The 18,625-nt window shown below is 49.2% G+C and overlaps 1 protein-coding gene across 1 annotated transcript in view; it reads left to right on the top strand.

The window, feature by feature from the left end:
* The window catches only part of Dennd1a (DENN domain containing 1A), a 480,539-nt gene that overhangs the window by 447,390 nt on the left and 14,524 nt on the right, over positions 1-18,625 (top strand). Inside the window, 1 exon segment of the mRNA XM_042678648.1 lies at positions 14,680-14,768. Within this exon segment, the coding sequence (XP_042534582.1) occupies positions 14,680-14,768 (89 nt within the window).

Below are 18,625 nucleotides of genomic sequence, written 5' to 3'. Positions count from 1 at the left end.
TCCTTGTAGGTTTGTCATCTACTCTAAGTGACTCTGGGCTAGTCCTGGCCTGCCCTCATCTGTAATCCAGGGGTAGAACCCCCAATCTCCACAGAGGATTCCCTGAGCAAGCAAATGTGCCAGGCAGGCAGGAAGAGTCTTGGCCATGCCCATACCACCTGCAGACTGGCCCCCTCTGCATTAAGGATGCCCTACCATGTGTACCAGTATGCCATGTACACTGTACTCTCTGCCCCCAAGACAGCACCTGGCAGTTGAGCATCTTCTATGCTGCAGTTCTGTGCAGAATGCCCGCTCATCCATGCCACCCAGGTAATTAAGTTGATATTCCAACCCAGCTTCCCCTCCTGACCTTTTGGAAACTATGTCTTACTGCATCAACAAATTAACTGCAAATCAGACGTTGTCCTCATAAATGTGGGTTTCATATCCAGTGAGCATACTCACCTGGCCTTCACGGCTGACAGATAGAAACACCAAGGGCCAGGCCAGACCAGCACAGGCCAAAGAGTGCCTCTCTCCTCTGGAACCTCCATGTCAACCACACTTTAGAGTGTCCCTACTTGTGGTCACATCTCCCAGCAGTCCTAGCACGGCCATAGCTAGTTGACAATATGGAGGCTCGGGCAGGAGTCACTGCCGGAGGGGAGTGTCCAGCTCACCAAGGACTCTTAGCTATCCCTGATTGTGACTCCCATGTACCTGAAAGAAAGCCCAAACTTCTTAGCCTGATGGTCAAGACACTCTTTTATCTGGTTCCCTCAGTCTCTTTCCAAGTCCAGGCCTGGCCTGTCCTCTCCTCATTTCCAGCCTCACTCCCCTCTTGGTAGAGCACCGTGTCTCTGCCATATACACAGCCCAGTCTGGGAGAAGGGTCCTGTCTCTTTACCTCCTGGGACACTGGCATCCTCATGTCCCAACTACCCAAGTCCTGTTCACTCAATGGGCCCCTGATCTAGAGCACTGTAGACCTCACTGTTAAATGAGCAATCAAACCATGTGCCTTCTTTGCGAAGTGTCAGAATAGATGCTCAAATAAGGAAGGAAGGGAAAGACACCCGTCACTCTCTTTCAAGCCTTTTCTCTTAAGATACACATCCCTAACAACAGAAGGGACAAGGATTAGAAAAAATCATGTCAGGAAGGATTCCAAATGACTAGAAATTTTGTTGAACAAGCATGGCACACTGAACTAAGAAAACCTGCTTGTTTTAGTTCTTGCTACTAGCTGTGTGACCTCATAGTAGTCCTTTAACCTCTCTGTTTCCAGTCCATAATGGAAAGAATCCTTTTCTAACTTTCCTTTTCAGGAAGAGAAGGTTCAAAAGGAAGATGAGAAGCAGAAATGCTTTGAGAGGAGAACACATCATATAAATGAAAGAGGTTATTGTTAAGTTTCAGGGTCCTTCAACAGAGTCTAGCTAACAGCGTACACCTTGAAAACAAAGTCCTGGTGTCCCCAGGATTTTTCTGGGACTACCTGTGAGTCTGATGGGAAGATAGGATCAGATGGTCTCATTTTGTCCTCAGGCTCACAACCGGGCCTCCTACTGCTACGTGGAATTTTCTCCTGCTCCAGAAGAGTCAGTGAGACTCAGGGAGGTGGGCTATCTCAGCCAGTGCTGACCTCAACCAGAAAAGAGTCGAGAAGATATGGGTCCATCTCTTTATAACTCAAAGAATATTTCTTAGGGCCTAAGTTCATGTCCTCTCACAAAGAAAGACACTTTCCCACTTTGCATCCCCTCCACACTCTGTTGTTGAAGGGTAAGAGCTGTGTGTCTTATCCTCCTCTGAATCCCTGGGCCTTGGCCTCTGGTAATTGTTTCATCAACACACTTGCCAGTTGCCACATGTGCTTCCCCCTACAGGTGACCTCAGGAAGGACTGTCCGGCCTCACGTCTGGCCTGCCACAGTCCACTGGGAGGTGCCAGACACATGGTTAACTGAACTCTTCTTAGCCAAAGACTGTCCAAGTCCCAATTCTTTTGATCTCAGCAATGCGTGTAGCCACATGTCCAGCCAGCCAGGGAATTGAGGACCCCATAGGACTTGATTTCTGTAGGAAGGGCTCTGGACCACCCTGCTCTGCTCCTGTGTTAAAATTCTAGGGTTGTTGTACTACCTCCCTTGTCACCAGCAAGTGATGGATTTAAAGTCAAGAGACCTGAGCCCCACTCTGCTCCCCACACTTCATAATCACTACCAGACAGGGGCGTGGAGTGGGTCGCTTTCCCTCTCGTCAGTCTGTTCCTTGTCAGTGAAAGGACAGGCTCCCCACCCCTGGGACCAGGCAGATGCACAGGCTCGGGTGTTGGCTGTGGGCTGAGTGCCAGAGCCTCACACAGGGCTGCGTTTGGCAGCAATGGGGTAGCTCTAGGCTCACCGCGATGCTCATTGCTTAAGTCCTAGCAGGGACTGCAGGAGTCCTGCATTCTCCTCAGGCTCTGTCTGCACTCCTGTGGTGCCATGCTCCCTTAAGTGTCAAGTACAGCTTCTCAGACACTCGGGCTTCTGTTCTGGAAAGAGGTCTGGGTTTGTTTTTGAGGTGATCCTTCTCTAGCTTTTCTTTTCACCCCCTCTTCCCACCAAATTGCAACCACTCGTCCACTGTGATCTATTCTAGTCCCCACCCTCAACAAAGTACTTAACTCTCTCCATAACCCCCCCCCCCACGTGTCTGTCCCCAACAGGCAGCCACCCCAGCATCACTGGGGAACTGCAGCTATGGCCAAGAAGCTCTCCACTCTCCCCTAAGAGACAGAGCCCCTCCATGCCGCACAGACCCTCTGTGAGGAGCTGCGATATGCTAGCATTCCCTCCATAGAGCCCTCAAGGCTGTGCTCACAGATGAGGACTCTGAGCCCCAGGGCTCGCCCAAGCCACCCAGCAATGAGCTAGGCTGGGAGCCAGGCTTCGGTGGTAAGAGGCTCTCCACACATTGAACATTCTAGTGTCTAAAACCACTCTCACCTTGTGACTGCTGTGTAATCCCCCGACACTCCTCTAGAACCTTGCTGGAACCCAGGACCCATCCCCAGCGCCCACCCTCTGTGACAGGGCATCCTGGTCATTGGTATAACCACTCCCTTCTTTCTCCTTCAGTCCCAGGGACTCTCTACCACCTCCTGCTGGGAGTTCCCCTTTCTTCTAGTGGCCACCCCAGGAAGCTGTACCTGCCCAGCATCCTGTGTCAGCATATGTGGAGGACTAGAAAGCCTAGCTGCCTCTCCCTGATTATTTCTTCTGGGTCCTCTGACTAGATCCTCAGTGCTGAAAGCCCACAGGGAAGATTCAAGCTACTCTGGTGGGGTTTTGTTTTTATCTATCTACTTAGACTCCTATGCCACTATTACCCTCCTTGGTATCTTTAGAGCACATACCCCTGCTCACTCTGCCAGCTTCTGGACTGGGTATGGCTGAGGACTGCTTTCTTGCTCCATTTATAAGTGCAGTTGTGAAAGAATGAGCACATCTGCAGAACAGAAAGTTACTTAGAAAAATGAGGGAAGGGGGCTGGGAAGGTGGGTCAGTGGTAGAGCGCTTGCCTTGCATGCCTGAGGCCTTGGGTTCGACTCCTCAGAATAAGAAAAAAGAAAAAAGCTGGAAGTGGCACTGTGGCCCAAGTGGTAGAGCTCCTAACCTTGAGCTGAAGAGCTGAGGGACAGTGCCCAGGCCCAGAGTTCAGGCCCCACGACTGGACCCCCCCCCCCCAAAAAAAAAAGAAAGAAAGAAAAATGAGGAAAGGAGTCGGAAGTCGGTGGCTCACACCTGTAATCCTAGCTACTTGGGAGCCTGAGATCTGAGGATCTCGGTTCAAAACCAGCCCAGGCAGGAAACTCCATGAGATTCTTATCTCCAATGAACCACTCAGAAAACCAGAAGTGGCACTGTGGCTCAAGTGGCAGAGTGCTTACCTTGAACTTAAGAGCTGAGGACAGCGCACAGATCCAAAGTTCAAGCCCCATGATGACAAAGAAAGAAAGAAAGAAAGAAAAATGAGGAAAGAATAACAAGTTTGACCTTACTACATCATCTTGAAAATAAAATAAATAAATAAAAAGAAAGTTACTTAGAGATTGTAGAGGACTAACTTTTCTTGTGCCAGGAAGTTTAAACCAAAAATCAGTAGCTGAGTACCTATCATATGTCAAGCTATATGATAGACCCAGTAGTAGTAGTAATATGTACCCAGGGTTCACTCCTGTAATCCTAGCTACTTGCGGGGAGGTGGGGAGCGGGGGCCGGTATCTGAGGATTGCAATTCAAAGCCAGCCAGGCAGGAAAGTCTGTGAGACTCTCATCTCCAATTAACCACCAGAATACCAGAAGTGGTGCTGGTGCTCAAAGTGGTAGAGCCCCAGCCTTAAGCTGAAGAACTCAGGGACAGTGCCCAGGCCCCAAGTTCAAGCCCTAGGATCAGCACCTAAAATTAAGTAAGTAAGTAATAAGGGCCTCATATTCTTGCTTAGTTTTTTTTTTTTTTTGCTTAATGCTGGCACTCTACCACTTAGGCCACATCTCCACTTCCAGTTATTTGCTGGTTAATTGGAGATAAGATTCTCTCAGATTTTTCTTCTAGTCGGACTTCAAACCGTAATCCTCAGATCTCAGCCTCCTTAGTAGAATTACAGGTGTAATTCTAGGATAGGATATAGAACTTTCTGTTTGTTGGTGATGGTGGTGGTCATGGGGCTTGAACTAGGGCCTGGGTGGGCACTGTCCCTGAGCTTTTTTTTTTTTTTTTCTTTTTTGTCAGTTGTGGGGCTTGAACTCAAGGCCTGGGTTCTGTCCCTCAGCTTTTCAGCTCAAGGTGAGCACTCTACCATTTGAGCCACAGTGCCACTTCCAGTTTTCTGAGTGGTTTATTGGAGATAAGAGTCTCACAGACTTTCCTGCCCTGGCTGGCTTTGAACCTAGATCCTCAGATCTCAGCCTCCTGAGTAGCTAGGATTACAGGCATGAGCCACTGGCGCCTGGCTTCCCTAAGCTTTTTTGCTCAAGGCTAGAGCTCTACTACTTTTAGCCACAGCTCCACTTTCAGTTGTTAAGTGGTTAATTGAAGATAAGAGTCTCATGGCCCTTCTTGCCTGGGCTGGAATCACGATCTTCAGATCTCAGCCTTCTGAGTAGCTAGAATTATAGTAATGAGCCACTGGCATCCAGCCAGAACTTCTTATAAAGAGTTCACAGTTGTTGGTTTGGGGTTATTGTTGTTCTTATTGTTGTTGTTTTCTGGCTTGGGTGGTATTGTTTTCTTTGCTGAAACACACCAGCTTTTGCCGTGTTGACAGGCACTGTGAATCTCCAGAAGGAGCCAGACAGCAGACTTGTCTAGCTAGAACACCCCAGCACACGTCTCAGAGCCACGTTTCCTGATAGAAATCTTCCTCTGAGATAGTTTAAGCTGGGTATGTGTTTTCTTAAGTTCATTCTGGAAACAAGTATACAAGATGGTTTGGGGGAGAGGGTTGGGCTGAGGTGGGAAAAGCTGCTAATGAATGGTAGTCACAGTTCATGTCCAGTGGTGGTACTGTGGAAGAGCCAGACTTGCATCTTCTCACTGAATCTACAGTGCTGTCCATTACCCCAGCTTCATAGACGGGGACAGTGAGGTGACATCAGAATGGCCAGGCCATGTACTAGTGTAACCTGGAGGGTAGATGGGATTCTGTCCTAAGCTGTCTGACCCCAGAGGCCTGAGCACTGTGACACTATCATCTCCAAAATAACCAGCAATGAGCAAGGCTGGAGGAGTAGTTCAAATGATAGAGCACTAGCCTACCAAGCAGAAGGTCCTGAGTTCAAACCCCAGCATTAACAAAACTTTTTTTTTTTTAAAAAAGATCCTCCTGTCTTTTGCCTTTTGTACATAGGCGTGTACAATAATAATAAATACAAAATATTTCAACACGTAATCAGTGTAAAACTATTGATGTATTTTCTCTCCCTCTCCTTTTATGTCTCCCTCTCCCTCTCTCAGTCCCTTTCTCTCCTCCTCTACCTCTCTCTCTCCCTTTCACTCTCCCCTCTCTCTGTCCCTCCCTCTCTTTCCCTTTCCCCCTCTACTTCTCTCTCTCTTTTACTCTTTCCCCCCTCCCTCTCCTTCCACCTCTCTCTCTCTCTATCTTTTTGGTGCCAGTCCTTAGGTTTGAACTAGGCCTAGGCACTGTCCTTCAACTTCTTTTGCTCAAAGCTAGTGCTCTACCACTTGAGCTCCACTTCTGGCTTTTTGGATATAAGAGTTTCACAGACTTTCTTGCCCAGCCTGTCTCTGAACCATGATCCTCAGACCTCAACCTCTTGAGTAGCGAGGATTATAGACATAAGTCACCAGCATCTAGCTTTATGTTCTTTTATAATACTGAATCTCTGAAATCTTCATCACAAGTGGATATTGGCTCTTGTATTGGCCACTCCAGGCCTAATCATTGTCAAATGGAGGTATGTCTTTGGGATATACCTTTAGGTGACTGGAAGCTAGCAGAGGTTTCTGGGGTTCTTGATGTTGGTCTTGTATGAATTTTCACTGCTTACCCATCTCCAACACCTGTTCAGGCATCTAAATGGACCGTTGAAAGGAGACAGCATGACTTTGGAGACAAAAGTTTTAGGGGAGAGCTGAGAAATCTATGCTGTATTGTTTTCTATTTAAATTCTGGTTTCAAAAGTCACGAATTCTGTGCAAACTACATTCATTCAATAGACACTTGTTGAACAGGTATTTCTTTTCTAAGTTCCATACGGCCTTCTGTAGAGACATGGGAACAAATATTTAAAAGATACGCAGGTGAGTGTCCAGGTGAGATACTTCACAATAATAGGGTCTTGAAAAACAAGTGCACACTTGCCAGGTCTTTTGGGATGGGGTAAGTCTTCCTCACAGGGCAGGCAGGAGACAAAGCACAGAAGCCAAGGACCACTTAGGAATCTTCTCAGGGAAGATAAGAGAAGGTCTGTGTGGGACATAGCAGTGACCAGGTCTTGGAGGAGATAGAAAACTGTCCCAGGATAAGCTATCACCCTAGAATAGGAGGGGACATTAGAGGTTTTAAATGTGGATGAGTTGTGTCGTACGGCAGTTTAGAAGGACCCTTGGCCTATATGGAGAATGTCGGAGATTAGAAAAGGAGATGACTGGGCTGGGAAGGTGGCTCAGTGGTAGAGCACTTGCCTTGCAAACCTGAGGCCCTGGGTTCGATTCCTCAGCACCACATAAGCAAAAAGAAAAAAAAAAGTCGGAAGTGGTGCTGTGGCTCAAGTGGTAGAGCACTAGCCTTGAGCTGAAGAGCTGAGGGACAGTGCTCAGGCCCAGAGTTTAGGCCCCAAGACCAGACCAAAAAAAAAGAAAAGAAAAGGAGATGACTACACGAATCCAGGCCAAAACCAAGGCCAGCATTAAAATTTAGCCAAAGGGCTAAATTTTAGCCCTGGTGGCTCACACATGTAATCCGAGCTACCCAGGAGGCTGAGATCTGAGGATCATGGTTTGAAGCCAGCCCAGACAGGAATCTGTGATACTCTTACTTCCAATAAACTACAAAAAAAAGCAAGAAGTGGTACTGTGGCTCAAGTGGTAGAGCGCTCACCTTGAGCTGAAGAGCGCAGGGACAGTGCCCAAGCCCAGAGTTCAAGCACCACGACCAAAAAAAAAAAAAAAGTTCAGAGACAGTGCCCAGGCCCTGAGTTCAAACCCTAGAACCAGAGCACATGCACGCGCGCGCACGCACACACACACACACACACACACACAATTAGATGAGGGGATAGCCCCAGAAAATGGACAATGGAGGTAGAGGGAGCAGGAAGCATTAAGGATGGACCTCCAGCTTTGGCCAGAGGCTTTCTCCCAGGCGGTGTGTGGAAAAGCATCAAACCTTCTCAGTGTGTACTGATGTTTCAAGTTTCCACTTTAATGCAGCCACAAAGACTTCGTCCCACTCGACCGCCACCTCCCAAGATCCAGCGCTGGAGGCCCGTGAGTAGCTGGTGGTCGTGCCCCCTGCCCTGCCTAACACTGCCTGAGCCCTTCATCCCGGCCTCACTAAACCTCGGGAGTGTGGCCTCCCCTGCCTGGCTCAAGAAAACCGGGAAGTGGGTTTTTTCCAGCTTCCCTTGCTGTGTGGCATGAACTTGTTCTTGCATTTTCCGGGCTTCTCTCTCCTTTTTCCTGAATCAGTTTACTGACTCGCAGGTCAGAGCTGTAGGTAGCTGGGGTGGCAGTGTGCCACGTGTGTCACGTGAGCAAATGTCTCAGGATGAGCTGTATTTTCTAGCTAGTGAGCTTTAAAGCCTCCTTCCAACTGCTGCTGCCTCACAAAGGAAGCCGGAGCCTGGCAGCAGGGGTCTCGTGCTGCCAGATCTCAGTTTGGAAATGCATTTGATGTACTGGGGGCGGGGGGGGGGGGGGAGCCTACACCCTGAGAATGGAGATGGGAACTACCCCCTGCCAAAGCTCACAAGGACAAGGTGATAAGCCAATGCCTGGGAGAGAGCAGGGGATGCAGGGTAAGCCCTATCCAGGTATTTTAACAAGGAAGAGAACAGACAGGTCCCGGATGTGGGTCCTGTGTCTGGCACTGTGGTTGTTTCCTTGTATGCCCAGACTGATTGTTCTGAGGCATAATAACACCAATGGTGCCTACACTTACAAAACTTGCCAGGACTATTTGGTGATGGTAACTCACTAAAGCAGAGTTTCCCAGTCTACTGTCCAAAGCAGCCACCACTGCGTGGCCAAGCACCAGGGGCCATTTCCCACCAAAGCACCCTTATACATTGGCATCCCACCCTTCTGGCACACTTGTCCAGGTCCATCTTGTGCTGACACAGAGTCCAGACAGTGCAGGTAACCAAGCCCCATGTCTGCTTTAAGTCCTTAGCATACACACTCAACATGCTTTCTTTAGCTGCTCTCTGCGTGGAGGCCGGTGTTTTCTGGTGCCATCTCCTCCCCTTCCCCACCATGTGAGGGAGTTACACATCTGTGGGGCGGGGTAGGGCCTTACGTGGCTTTATCTGTGACTGTCACGAGTCTGTAGTTCCCGCCACTGGATGATGGATCATCCAGTGCCCCCATCAGCACAGCTGTGCAGGGGCTGGAATGTGTCTGCTCACTGTCCCAGGAGACATGGCACAAGCAGCAAGAAGACCTTCCTGGAGGATGGGGAAGCCCTTCTGGGTAACACTTTGTGCTATGTAATGAGTGTTTCAGAACAGGCATTAGCAGCATGGCTTTGGAAGTCAACAAAGCTCGACTGTGTACCCCTGGAAAAAGACTGATGCTCTCTGAACCACCCTTCTCTTTGTACCAGGCCCATTCTTACAGGTGTTTGGTGGAGATGAAAGTGGATGATACTTGAAGAGCACCCAGCACTGGGTTAGCACCCAGTAGCAGTTCTTAGTCTTACCAGGCTTTACATCTTAAAATTTGTCATTAAAGCCAGGCACTGGTGACTCACACCTGTAATCCTAGGAAAGTCCATGAGACTCTTTTCTCCAATAAACCACCAGAAAACTGGAAGTGGTGCTGTGGCTTAAGTGGTAGAACGTTCACCTTGAGCAGAAGAGCTGAGAGACAGTGCTCAGGCCCAGAGTTCAAGCCCCATGACTGACCCCCCCCCCCAAAAAAAAAAACTTGTCATTAAAAACATACACACACAAAACAAGACCAAAAAAAAATCATTTGGCCAGGTATTGATAGTTCATGCTACTCAGGAGGCTGAGATCTGAGAATCACAAATCACAGCCAACTTGGGCAGCAGAGTCTATGAGACTTACCTCCAGTTAATTACAAAAAAGCTGGAAATGGCACTTTAGCTCAAAGTGGTAGACATTAGCCTTGAGCCCAAAACCTCAGAGACAGTGCCCAGGCCCTGAGTTCAAGCCTTAGGACTGACCTACACACACATACACACAATCATTTGGGTCAGGTGCTGGGTGACTTGTGCTTGTAACTTAGGTACTCAGGACACTGAGATCTGAGGATCAAGGTTTGAAGCCAGCCTAGGCAGGGAAGTCAGACTAATTAATCATCAAAAAGCCAGAAGTGGAGTTGTGGCTCCAGTGGTAGAACATTAGCTGTTATGAGAAAGCCGAGCAAGAATGCAAGGCCCTGAGCTCAAGCCCCAGTACTGGCACATACACACACACACACACAGAGACACAGACACACACACACACACACACAATTCATTTAAGATTTTACAGCCCCCGCCCTCCTCCCAATCATTGTTAGGTGCCTCATCCCAATTATTCTCACAGTAAGTAGCTCTATGAAGTAGGCATTGTTACTGCCCATTTTACAGATGAAAAACAGATGCTTAGTAATTAAACCCAAGTCCTTTACCAGAGATCACCAAGCTGTAGTACCCTATATTCCTCAGCACCCCCAAACTTCCTGGAACCTCCATCTCTATGGAAAGAGCTGGACTTAGCATTTAGGGTTAGGGCAAAGTCTTAATTAGAGAAAAAAAATGAATTCCTCAGTAGCCAGCTAGGCTTACTTTGAAATCTCGAGCCATGTAGGTCCCAGCAGGACACAGAGGACAAGAATCACCATCTTGGGGTGTATACCAGTGTGTCTAGGCCTGCATGAGGCACATGAGTGGTGATTGTCTCATTTGTCCTTATTGTACCCACAGCAGGCAGAAGCATTTCCGCCATAGAGAGGCCAGGCCTACCTCTTGTGCCCCTCACCACACAGCTCCCAAGCCAGTGAGGAGCTCAGTTCTTAGGGGCCTGGGATCGAGGGAAGATAGGGAGTCAGTCCCCATTGAGAAACTCAAGTCCTGGAAATGGCCAGAGTGGATTCTGTTTTGTTACCACTGTGGAGCCCCATGCAGAATAGGGAGTGTCTGGCCCATCCACTGATACCTGAGGACTTTGGGAGGCAGAGGTGGCTCCTGAAGAAGTCTGGGTAACAGCTGCACCTGCGCCTGGCCTGGGCAGGCAGTGACTAGCCTGGCGCTCGGTTCCCTTTCCACTGGGTTTATGGTGTGCCTGCCCTGGACTTCCTGGCCACGTAACCTTAGAGAATACCCTTGCTTGCTTTCTCTGAGCCTTAGTTGTATCATCTGTGAAGTGAGTTTAGCAAGCTCACATGATGAAGCTAGTGAGGGCATATCTGTGGCCTGGATAGAGACAGAGAGAGAGAGAGAGAGTGTGTGTGTGTGTGTGTGTGTGTGTGTGTGTGTGTGTGTGTGATTCAGGCACATATCCCTGAACCTTTGGGAGCCCTAAAAGATTTATGCTTTCTGGGGCCCAAAGGCTGCAGGCCATCCAAGCTGCTAAGTCTGCATGCATTCAAGCAAGCAGTTCCAGCAGTCACCACGGCACCCTGGGTGGGAGCCAGGGAGGCCTAGGGCACCCCCCCCCCCAGGGTCTCAGAGAGATAGTGTCCACACCAGGACGTGGCCCAGCCAGCCCTTGCTGGGTCACATCGCCTAGGTCAACAGTGGGGCCGCTGGCCACTCAGCCTTACTACAGGGAGCTTTGCAGCCTGGCACAAGTGTCTGGAGTTCAGTTATGAACAGAGGATTTGGATTCCCTTCTTAAAAGAAGGAAAACAATAACAACAAGCAGCAAACCATGCCGGTGTCTCACCCACGAAGGGCAGTGCTAGGGCTCACAGGAGAGAGGCAGGCTGTGGTCGGCCTGCATGCGAAGCACTTTATAAGCTCTGTATTTATTATTTCTTGCTCACCATTAAAGTCAAATGTACTCGTGCTTTTGTATTCAATGCACATTTAACCCTGCCGACTTAGATTTCTCAGGTTTTAAATCCAGCGGGAATTGGCTGGCTTCCCAACTTTCCCCTCCGGTCCCCCCGAACAGAGCTGGAAATCCCTGTTTAGCATTTTCTCCCCGGGCACCACTGGGATCCAGGCTGTGGTGGGCCGCCCCTGTGTGTGTGCGGGTGGCTTTTCTCCTTCCACCCAGCCCCCACCTAGCCCAAGCCCCCCAAAAGGGGGTTGTCTGCATCATCTTAGGAATCAGGCCTAATTAAACCTTGTTGCCTATGTGTGTCTGGGTCTGGTTGTAGTCTACCACTGTGTGTGTGGAGGGGGTGGGGGGAGGGAGGTAATGTGTGCATGTATGATTTGTATGTTTTTTACCTCTTGCTCACACCTTTGTGGATGATATTAGATTGTGTGTAAGTCACAGTCCCCAGGCCTTGGTATATCTAGGTGGTTGTCTAGGAGGTTTGTGTCTGGCTTTGTCCACAGCATTGAGGTATGTGTGTGTGTGTGTCTCCGGGTGGGTCTGTAACCGCCAGGGTGACTGTCTCTGGTCTGTTGTGTCTTCCTCTCCTCCCCCACGCCTCCCCCTTCCTCTCCCTCCTCTGTCTGTTTTATCATCCCTAATGAAGCAGTCTCCTCCATCGATCCTGCTGATTGCCAACCCATTCCTTTTGTTTGTTGGCGCTGAGCCATTCAGCGGCACTCTGACAGCTCAGCTCGTCTAATTAGCTCTGTTGTTCTTTTTCCCCATGTTTCACCACGTTGCAAGTTCAGTTGAAGTTGCCACAAACTTAATCCCCCCATTTCAGCCACAAGTTCACATTCTTAACCCGCCTTTATTGTAGCGAGGCACAGCGCTGTTCAGGACGAGCTGACAGGCTTAATGTCTGACCTTTCCTGAGCGCCTGCCCCGGCCCAGCCGAGGACAGGCCTGCTCCTCACTCCAGCTGCATCGCCTTTGTGGGGAGAGGCTGGGGGAACCCTCCAGTCAGGGGAGCCCGTGTACGGCTGCCAAAGGAGCCGAGCTGCTCTAGGGAAGCCAACGTGCAGCTAGAATAGGGGTGAATGTATCTATTTGTTTGTTCAGCAAATGATGACCAAATGTCTGCTGAATGGCAGGTGCCCTTCTATTAATAATGACAGTAATAGTGGCAGCATTCTGCACCTCTTGGACACCATGCAACAACATTTGTGTGTTTCTACAAATCTTGCCACTATATATATATAAGTATATATTATACATATACATATGTATGTATATATATATACATATATATATATATATACACACACACTAGGTACTGCACAGGTTATTAAGAGGGATAAGATCAACCTGTGATCCAACTTCTAATGCAGAGACACCCTGGTCTTCCTTTGTTATTGGTTTAAAAAAAAAAAAAGCTGGGTACCAATGGCTCACGCCTGTAATCCCAGCTACTCGAGAAGCAGAGATCTGAGGATCATGGTTAAAAAAACAGCCCAGGCAGGAAAGTCTGTGAGACTCTTAATCTCTAATTAACCAAAAAGTTGGAGGTAGAGTTGTGACTCAAGTGGCAGAGCACTAGTCTTCAGCCAAAAAGCTCAGGGACAGTGTTTAGGCCCTGAGTTCAAGCCCCACAACTGGCACATGCATGTGCACACACATACATACATGCGCACACGCACACATGTCACTGAGAAGCAGGATAAGCATTTACAAAGCTCCCACTATGTAGCAGTGGAACACCACTTTGCAGTGTTCCCTGTACTTTACAATGGGTCCATGGAAGAAGACAAAGCAGGTTTGATGGAATGCATTTGGCTTTTACCACACCTCTACTTTGCCAAACAAAGCTGAGCTCAAACTGGCTGCTTCACAGGAAAAACTTTGGTTAGATCAGACATGCGCAAACCTGAGGATCAGATGGGACCCTATAAAGACTTGTCTAGTATGTGGCCAACTTCTATAATCTTGCTCCTGAGCCACTGTGCTGTGTTACCCATAGATTGCCAGCAGAGGTGTTAAGGAAAAGAGCAGCCAGGAGTTCATGCACCCTCTTTTCCCCATCTTGTTCGCAAATCCAGCAAGTGTGGTCTCATGTATGCAGGGAAAGCAAGCCCTGTGCACTGCCCTCAGCATTCGGCTGTTTTTATTGTCAATGGAATGCACAGGGACTTTCTTAGCTTAGAGCTTTCCCTTCCCCCTCTCCAACACTGGAAACGGTCAGAGATGGTGGTACCATGGAATGTTGATTGGACTCAATGAGTTTCTTCTACACATACCTAGAAATTCTCAGCCTGACACCCATTCACAGACTCTCCTGGGGAGGGAGGCGTCTTATTCTGTGGGCTTTCAGAGGTGGCAGCTTGGAATAACCCATCTTGGCACCGCGGCTCTAACTACAGGATTAGGAAGCCATCCACTTCCTCCACCAGGTCTGCGCCATGAGCATGGCCACACAGGGACAACAGCTGGCTGAGCCCTGCTGGAGGACTGTCACGGGAGACCCTGGGAAGCAAAACAGCTTCCATCAGGACTCTCCGATGTTGGTATTTGCATTCCCCCTTCCCATTTGAGGAAGCATGGGATGGGATTTGACTATAAAAGAGCAAAATTAAGCATGCGTATTTCAAAAAAAATCTCAGTGAAACCTTTCAGGTGTCTGGGTTCTGTGGCTAAGAGCCACCGTCACAGCCTGACAACAAGGAGGCAGAGAGTCTGTCCCCATCCTGCAGGTGAAGAGAATTTTCCTGATTTGAATGGGCCACAGAATTCCTAGTAATGCATCTTATCTGCAGCACACAAAGTGGTGGTTTTTCCAGGATGAGTGGGGCTTTTGTAGCCTGGACCTTGAAGATCCCCAAACATTTCTTCTGGAATGCTTATCTAAACCTTCACGATGTCCCTGTATGGCTTTTCCAACTCACTCCTTGGGGGTTTCCCTGTGCCCATTCTAGGTGCGCCCACCCCGTCCCCATGTCGTCAAGAGACCGAAGAGCAATATCACCACGGAAGGCCGGAGGACATCTGTCTCAAGCCCTGAGCAGTGAGTACCTATGCCCCTCCGCTCGTCTGTCTGGAAGAACATAGGAGAGCCAGTATGTTGTGCTCCCTGGAGCACTGAGCAGGTGTTTTACAAAGGGGTCAGTCAGGAGCAGGGCTTTGCCTTCAGTACTGGCTTCTGCGTGTTCTTCTGCTCGTCTGGCTGTCATATCAGCAAGAGGCCTCAGAAGCTGAGGAGCTGGGTACCTGGTCTGGGTTCAGAGTGATGAGACCCAAGGGGCACTCAGACAAGATTGAGGAAGGTCCCAGGCTTCTTATGCTGGAGACATAGAGTTTATAGATGAGAACTGGCAACGGGCAGCTATTTAACGAGGCTACCCTCTCCCTAGGTCTGGTGGGGCATAAGGTCTCTCTCTATTGCTCAGATTTATGCACAAAGATTTGCTCAGCCCCCTTTTCACTTGTGCACAGCATGTGGGCTCCCTGGGATATGCTGAGGAACTATCCTAGAACCTGCATCGGCCACATCCCAAGTGACTGTTGGATAGATGAGGAGAATGAGGATGCAGCCACAAGCTTTGTATACAGAGGCTGAGCCACCTTAGTGGCTGGGCTCAAAACCCCACTCCAGAGCTACTTCCCTTTGTTCCCAAGACACACGGATAGTTCAGCAGCCACTCACTGGCTTCCGGGATGTCTAAAGAAAGTGCACAGATCCATCTTGGTCTGGAGTTGTTGGAGGAATTGGAAAAAAAAAAAAAAATCAGTCCTTTGAGTGGAAAAGGGAATAGCCTTTCTGAAGGGACTGCTTTCCAAACATTTCTCAGGGAAAGGATTTATAAGGAGATGGCACATCCTAGCCGGAACTAGAGCCAAAAGGAGTAACTCTGAAATGTCAAGCTGTGGCCTAACCCAGGTTGTAGTGCACTTCACTTTTCCTAGAAACTGATTGAGACTTGCATAGAAAGTTCAGGTGAAAGAGAGCGAGAGAGTTAGAGAGAGTGTGTGTGTGTGTACATGTGTATGCCTTTCTAGTACTGCTTATGTGAGATTTGGAAGAGAACACTCTTGAAGTTGTGCAGACTTAACTGGTGCCTAGCACAATAGGATGGTGGGAATGGGGAATGAGGTCCAGGCAGCTCCCTGATGGTGGATGATGATTGCCCCCTTGTGGAGAGAAAGCTGCATAGTTCCGATATCCTCTGGCCCTACAGATTTCTCCTGAGGGAAGGAAACTGACTTATTTCCTTAGTCACTTCTCTGCCACTGTATCTGTACTGGGATACAGGCCCTGGAACTGTAGCGATGGAGTTGCTAAACCAGAATATCACTACATTGCACAGAACCTCTGCACTCTCCCATTGTATAGAAAAGCATTGCCCATTGTGTAGCCAGATTCCTGCTGAGAAGCTGGACTTTGTAACCCTGTTGATATCGACTGTTGCTCTCCTAAACCAGATAGAGACTGAATCTTCCCTGTATTTTTTCTGGTGACTTCCTAAGCTGCGTCAGTATGACTCTCAGTTTCCTTTTGCAATATGCTTACCTTTCTTTTCAGGACACATCAGGAGTTGAGATGAGCCAGCAGAAGCCTGGGGCTGGTTCGGGGGAGGGGGAAAGTGGTGAATCAGCTGTAACAGAAAACAAATGGCAGGTCTTCTGTGACCACACCTCACAGCAACTCAGACCTAGAGGAGGGAGGTGTATTTCAGGACGTCAGTACGAGGGTTTCTCTTCACATTTTCTTGATGCGGAGGAAGGGAAGTTGTGCTCTCATCATGCCAGTGACATTTCTGGTGCCACCCGGGTGTTTTCCTGCGTCTCTTCCAGGCTGCCATCCCCCCAGCCCTCCCCACCCCCCATGCTCCTCCACTTCCAAATGCCATGTCACAACAGCACTTGGATGTGTTTTTCTCAACTGTCATCAGCTCCAGCTGGCAAGACCAACTTCTTGAAACACAGGAAGCATCCAGCGGAAAATATTTTAATAAAACAGACTCCTCATAAAATATTGTTGGGGGGGGGGCAACCAGCTCCACCAATCTGTTGGCATGGTGTTGGAAGACTTAAGCAGCAGCTCCGCCACGCAGGAGCCAGAGCCTAATGGGCCTTTGTGTTGTGTATGTGGACTCGGTGCCTGACCCTTTCATCTACCCTGGCTTTTCTTGAATCCTGGGTCTTCATCTCCACTGGCAATTTCAAAGTGAATCTGAAACTTGGAAGTTTGGGGCAGCAGAAGAGTATGTGGGATCTTTGAAATTGAGGAGGGCGACTCAGTCTTCCTGATCTCTTGCCCCAACCGTCACTTCCAGCAGTATATTCCGTCATCAGCTTGGTGGACAGGAAGCCAGGGCTGATTAAGAATACAAGCGTCCCCTGCCCTGCAGCATTCTGGGACCCACCAAGGTCGGCAGTGGCGGCTGGCGGCTCTCTGGCTAGTCCATCACCAAAGTCTCCTTCCAGCTGACGTCCACCCGTCCGTTGCTCCATCTGTGCGTTCATGCGTCTTTCATTCAGCAAATATCTCTGAGAACCTGTTAGATGCACACTAGGGGGCCTGCAGCAGGGGTTTCCACGCTCAATCCCGTAGACTAGCATGTACTCATTCAGAACGAAGACTCTCCTCTATCAAGGGTAAATTTCCTAGCCCCCTCTTGGCCTTTTGTTGGCCTTTAGAAGAATGCATTCAAAAGATTTCTAGGGAAACATTCCCTGTTGTTTGGTTGTTGTTTTCCGTTAGCATTCGCTGATTAATATGCAGTTACATTTCTCTCCATGAAGCGGTAGCTCCTCCCGTTATTATTCAGATGCTTTAGCTGGATGGCAGCCAGCAGGAAGCCCAGCCCAGCCCCTTCATGTCTTCAGCCCTCTGGTGCTAGCGGTTTCTGCTTCCACAGACAGGGGGCTCAGGCTCCCATAGTGCATCTGCTCTTCCTAGGCCCTCTACATAGAATGGCAAGGCTGAGATTCAGAGTTCTGGTTCCTGTGTCCTAATGCTCTGCTGCCCTCCTTGGCACAAGGTCTATGGGGGTTCATTTGTAGTCTGTCTTTGTCCAGCCACACAGCCCCATGTCCTAAGATGACTTGCCCAGCCTACCAGCCCTCCCCTAGGTTCTTTGGAGCCTAGAGTCAGAAGCCAAAGCCTCAGTCCTCCTGCTACCAGAGTAGTTTCCATGGGTACTTAATGAGTCTCCTTGGGGAAAGAGAAAGAGCATTCCTTAAGATTCTACAAGGGGGCTGGGGAGGTGGCTCAGTGGTAGAGTGCTTGCCTCGCATGCATGAGGCCCTGGGTTCGATTCCTCAGTACCACATACACAGATAAGGCTGGAAGTGGCACTGTGGCTCAAATGGTAGAGTGCTAACCTTGAGCTGAAGAGCTGAGGGACAGTGCCCACGTCTAGAGGTCAGGACCCATGACCAACCAAAAGAAAAAGATTCTGCGAGGTAGGTGGTGGCTCCCCTGTAGCCGATGGAGAAGCTGAGGCTAAAGGAAAGGCTCAGTAGAGTCAGCTGTCTCTTGACAGGTCTGGTCCTTCACTCTCCAGTATCCAAGCTCTTTGTTTAGAACCTACTTCTGGGCCAAGCATGGTATCACATACCTGCAATCTCAGCACTTGGGATGCAGAGGCAAGCGTCAAGTCAGCCTAGGCTACAAAGAAAGACCCTATCCCAAAAAGTAAAAGGATCTAAGTAGGCCTCCACACTACACTGAGAAGTGAAACCACGATGCCTGACCCTGTGTTTCCCAGCCAGCACCCCAGCTGCAAAGCCCAGAGTTCTTTCCCTTCTGGCTCCCAGGTGCTAGAGAATTTCCATCCAATGTGGCACCTAGACAGAGCCAATAGCCAGCTCACAAAGGCAGCACTGTGCTCCACCAGTGCCTGTGACCCACCCCAGGTG

The sequence above is a fragment of the Dipodomys spectabilis genome, unplaced genomic scaffold (assembly GCF_019054845.1).
Source record: "Dipodomys spectabilis isolate Male_0828 unplaced genomic scaffold, ASM1905484v1 ptg000046l, whole genome shotgun sequence".
NCBI lineage: Eukaryota > Metazoa > Chordata > Mammalia > Rodentia > Heteromyidae > Dipodomys > Dipodomys spectabilis.
The sequence above is the reverse complement of the archived record's forward strand: the minus strand, read 5'-3'. Positions and strand labels throughout refer to the sequence as shown.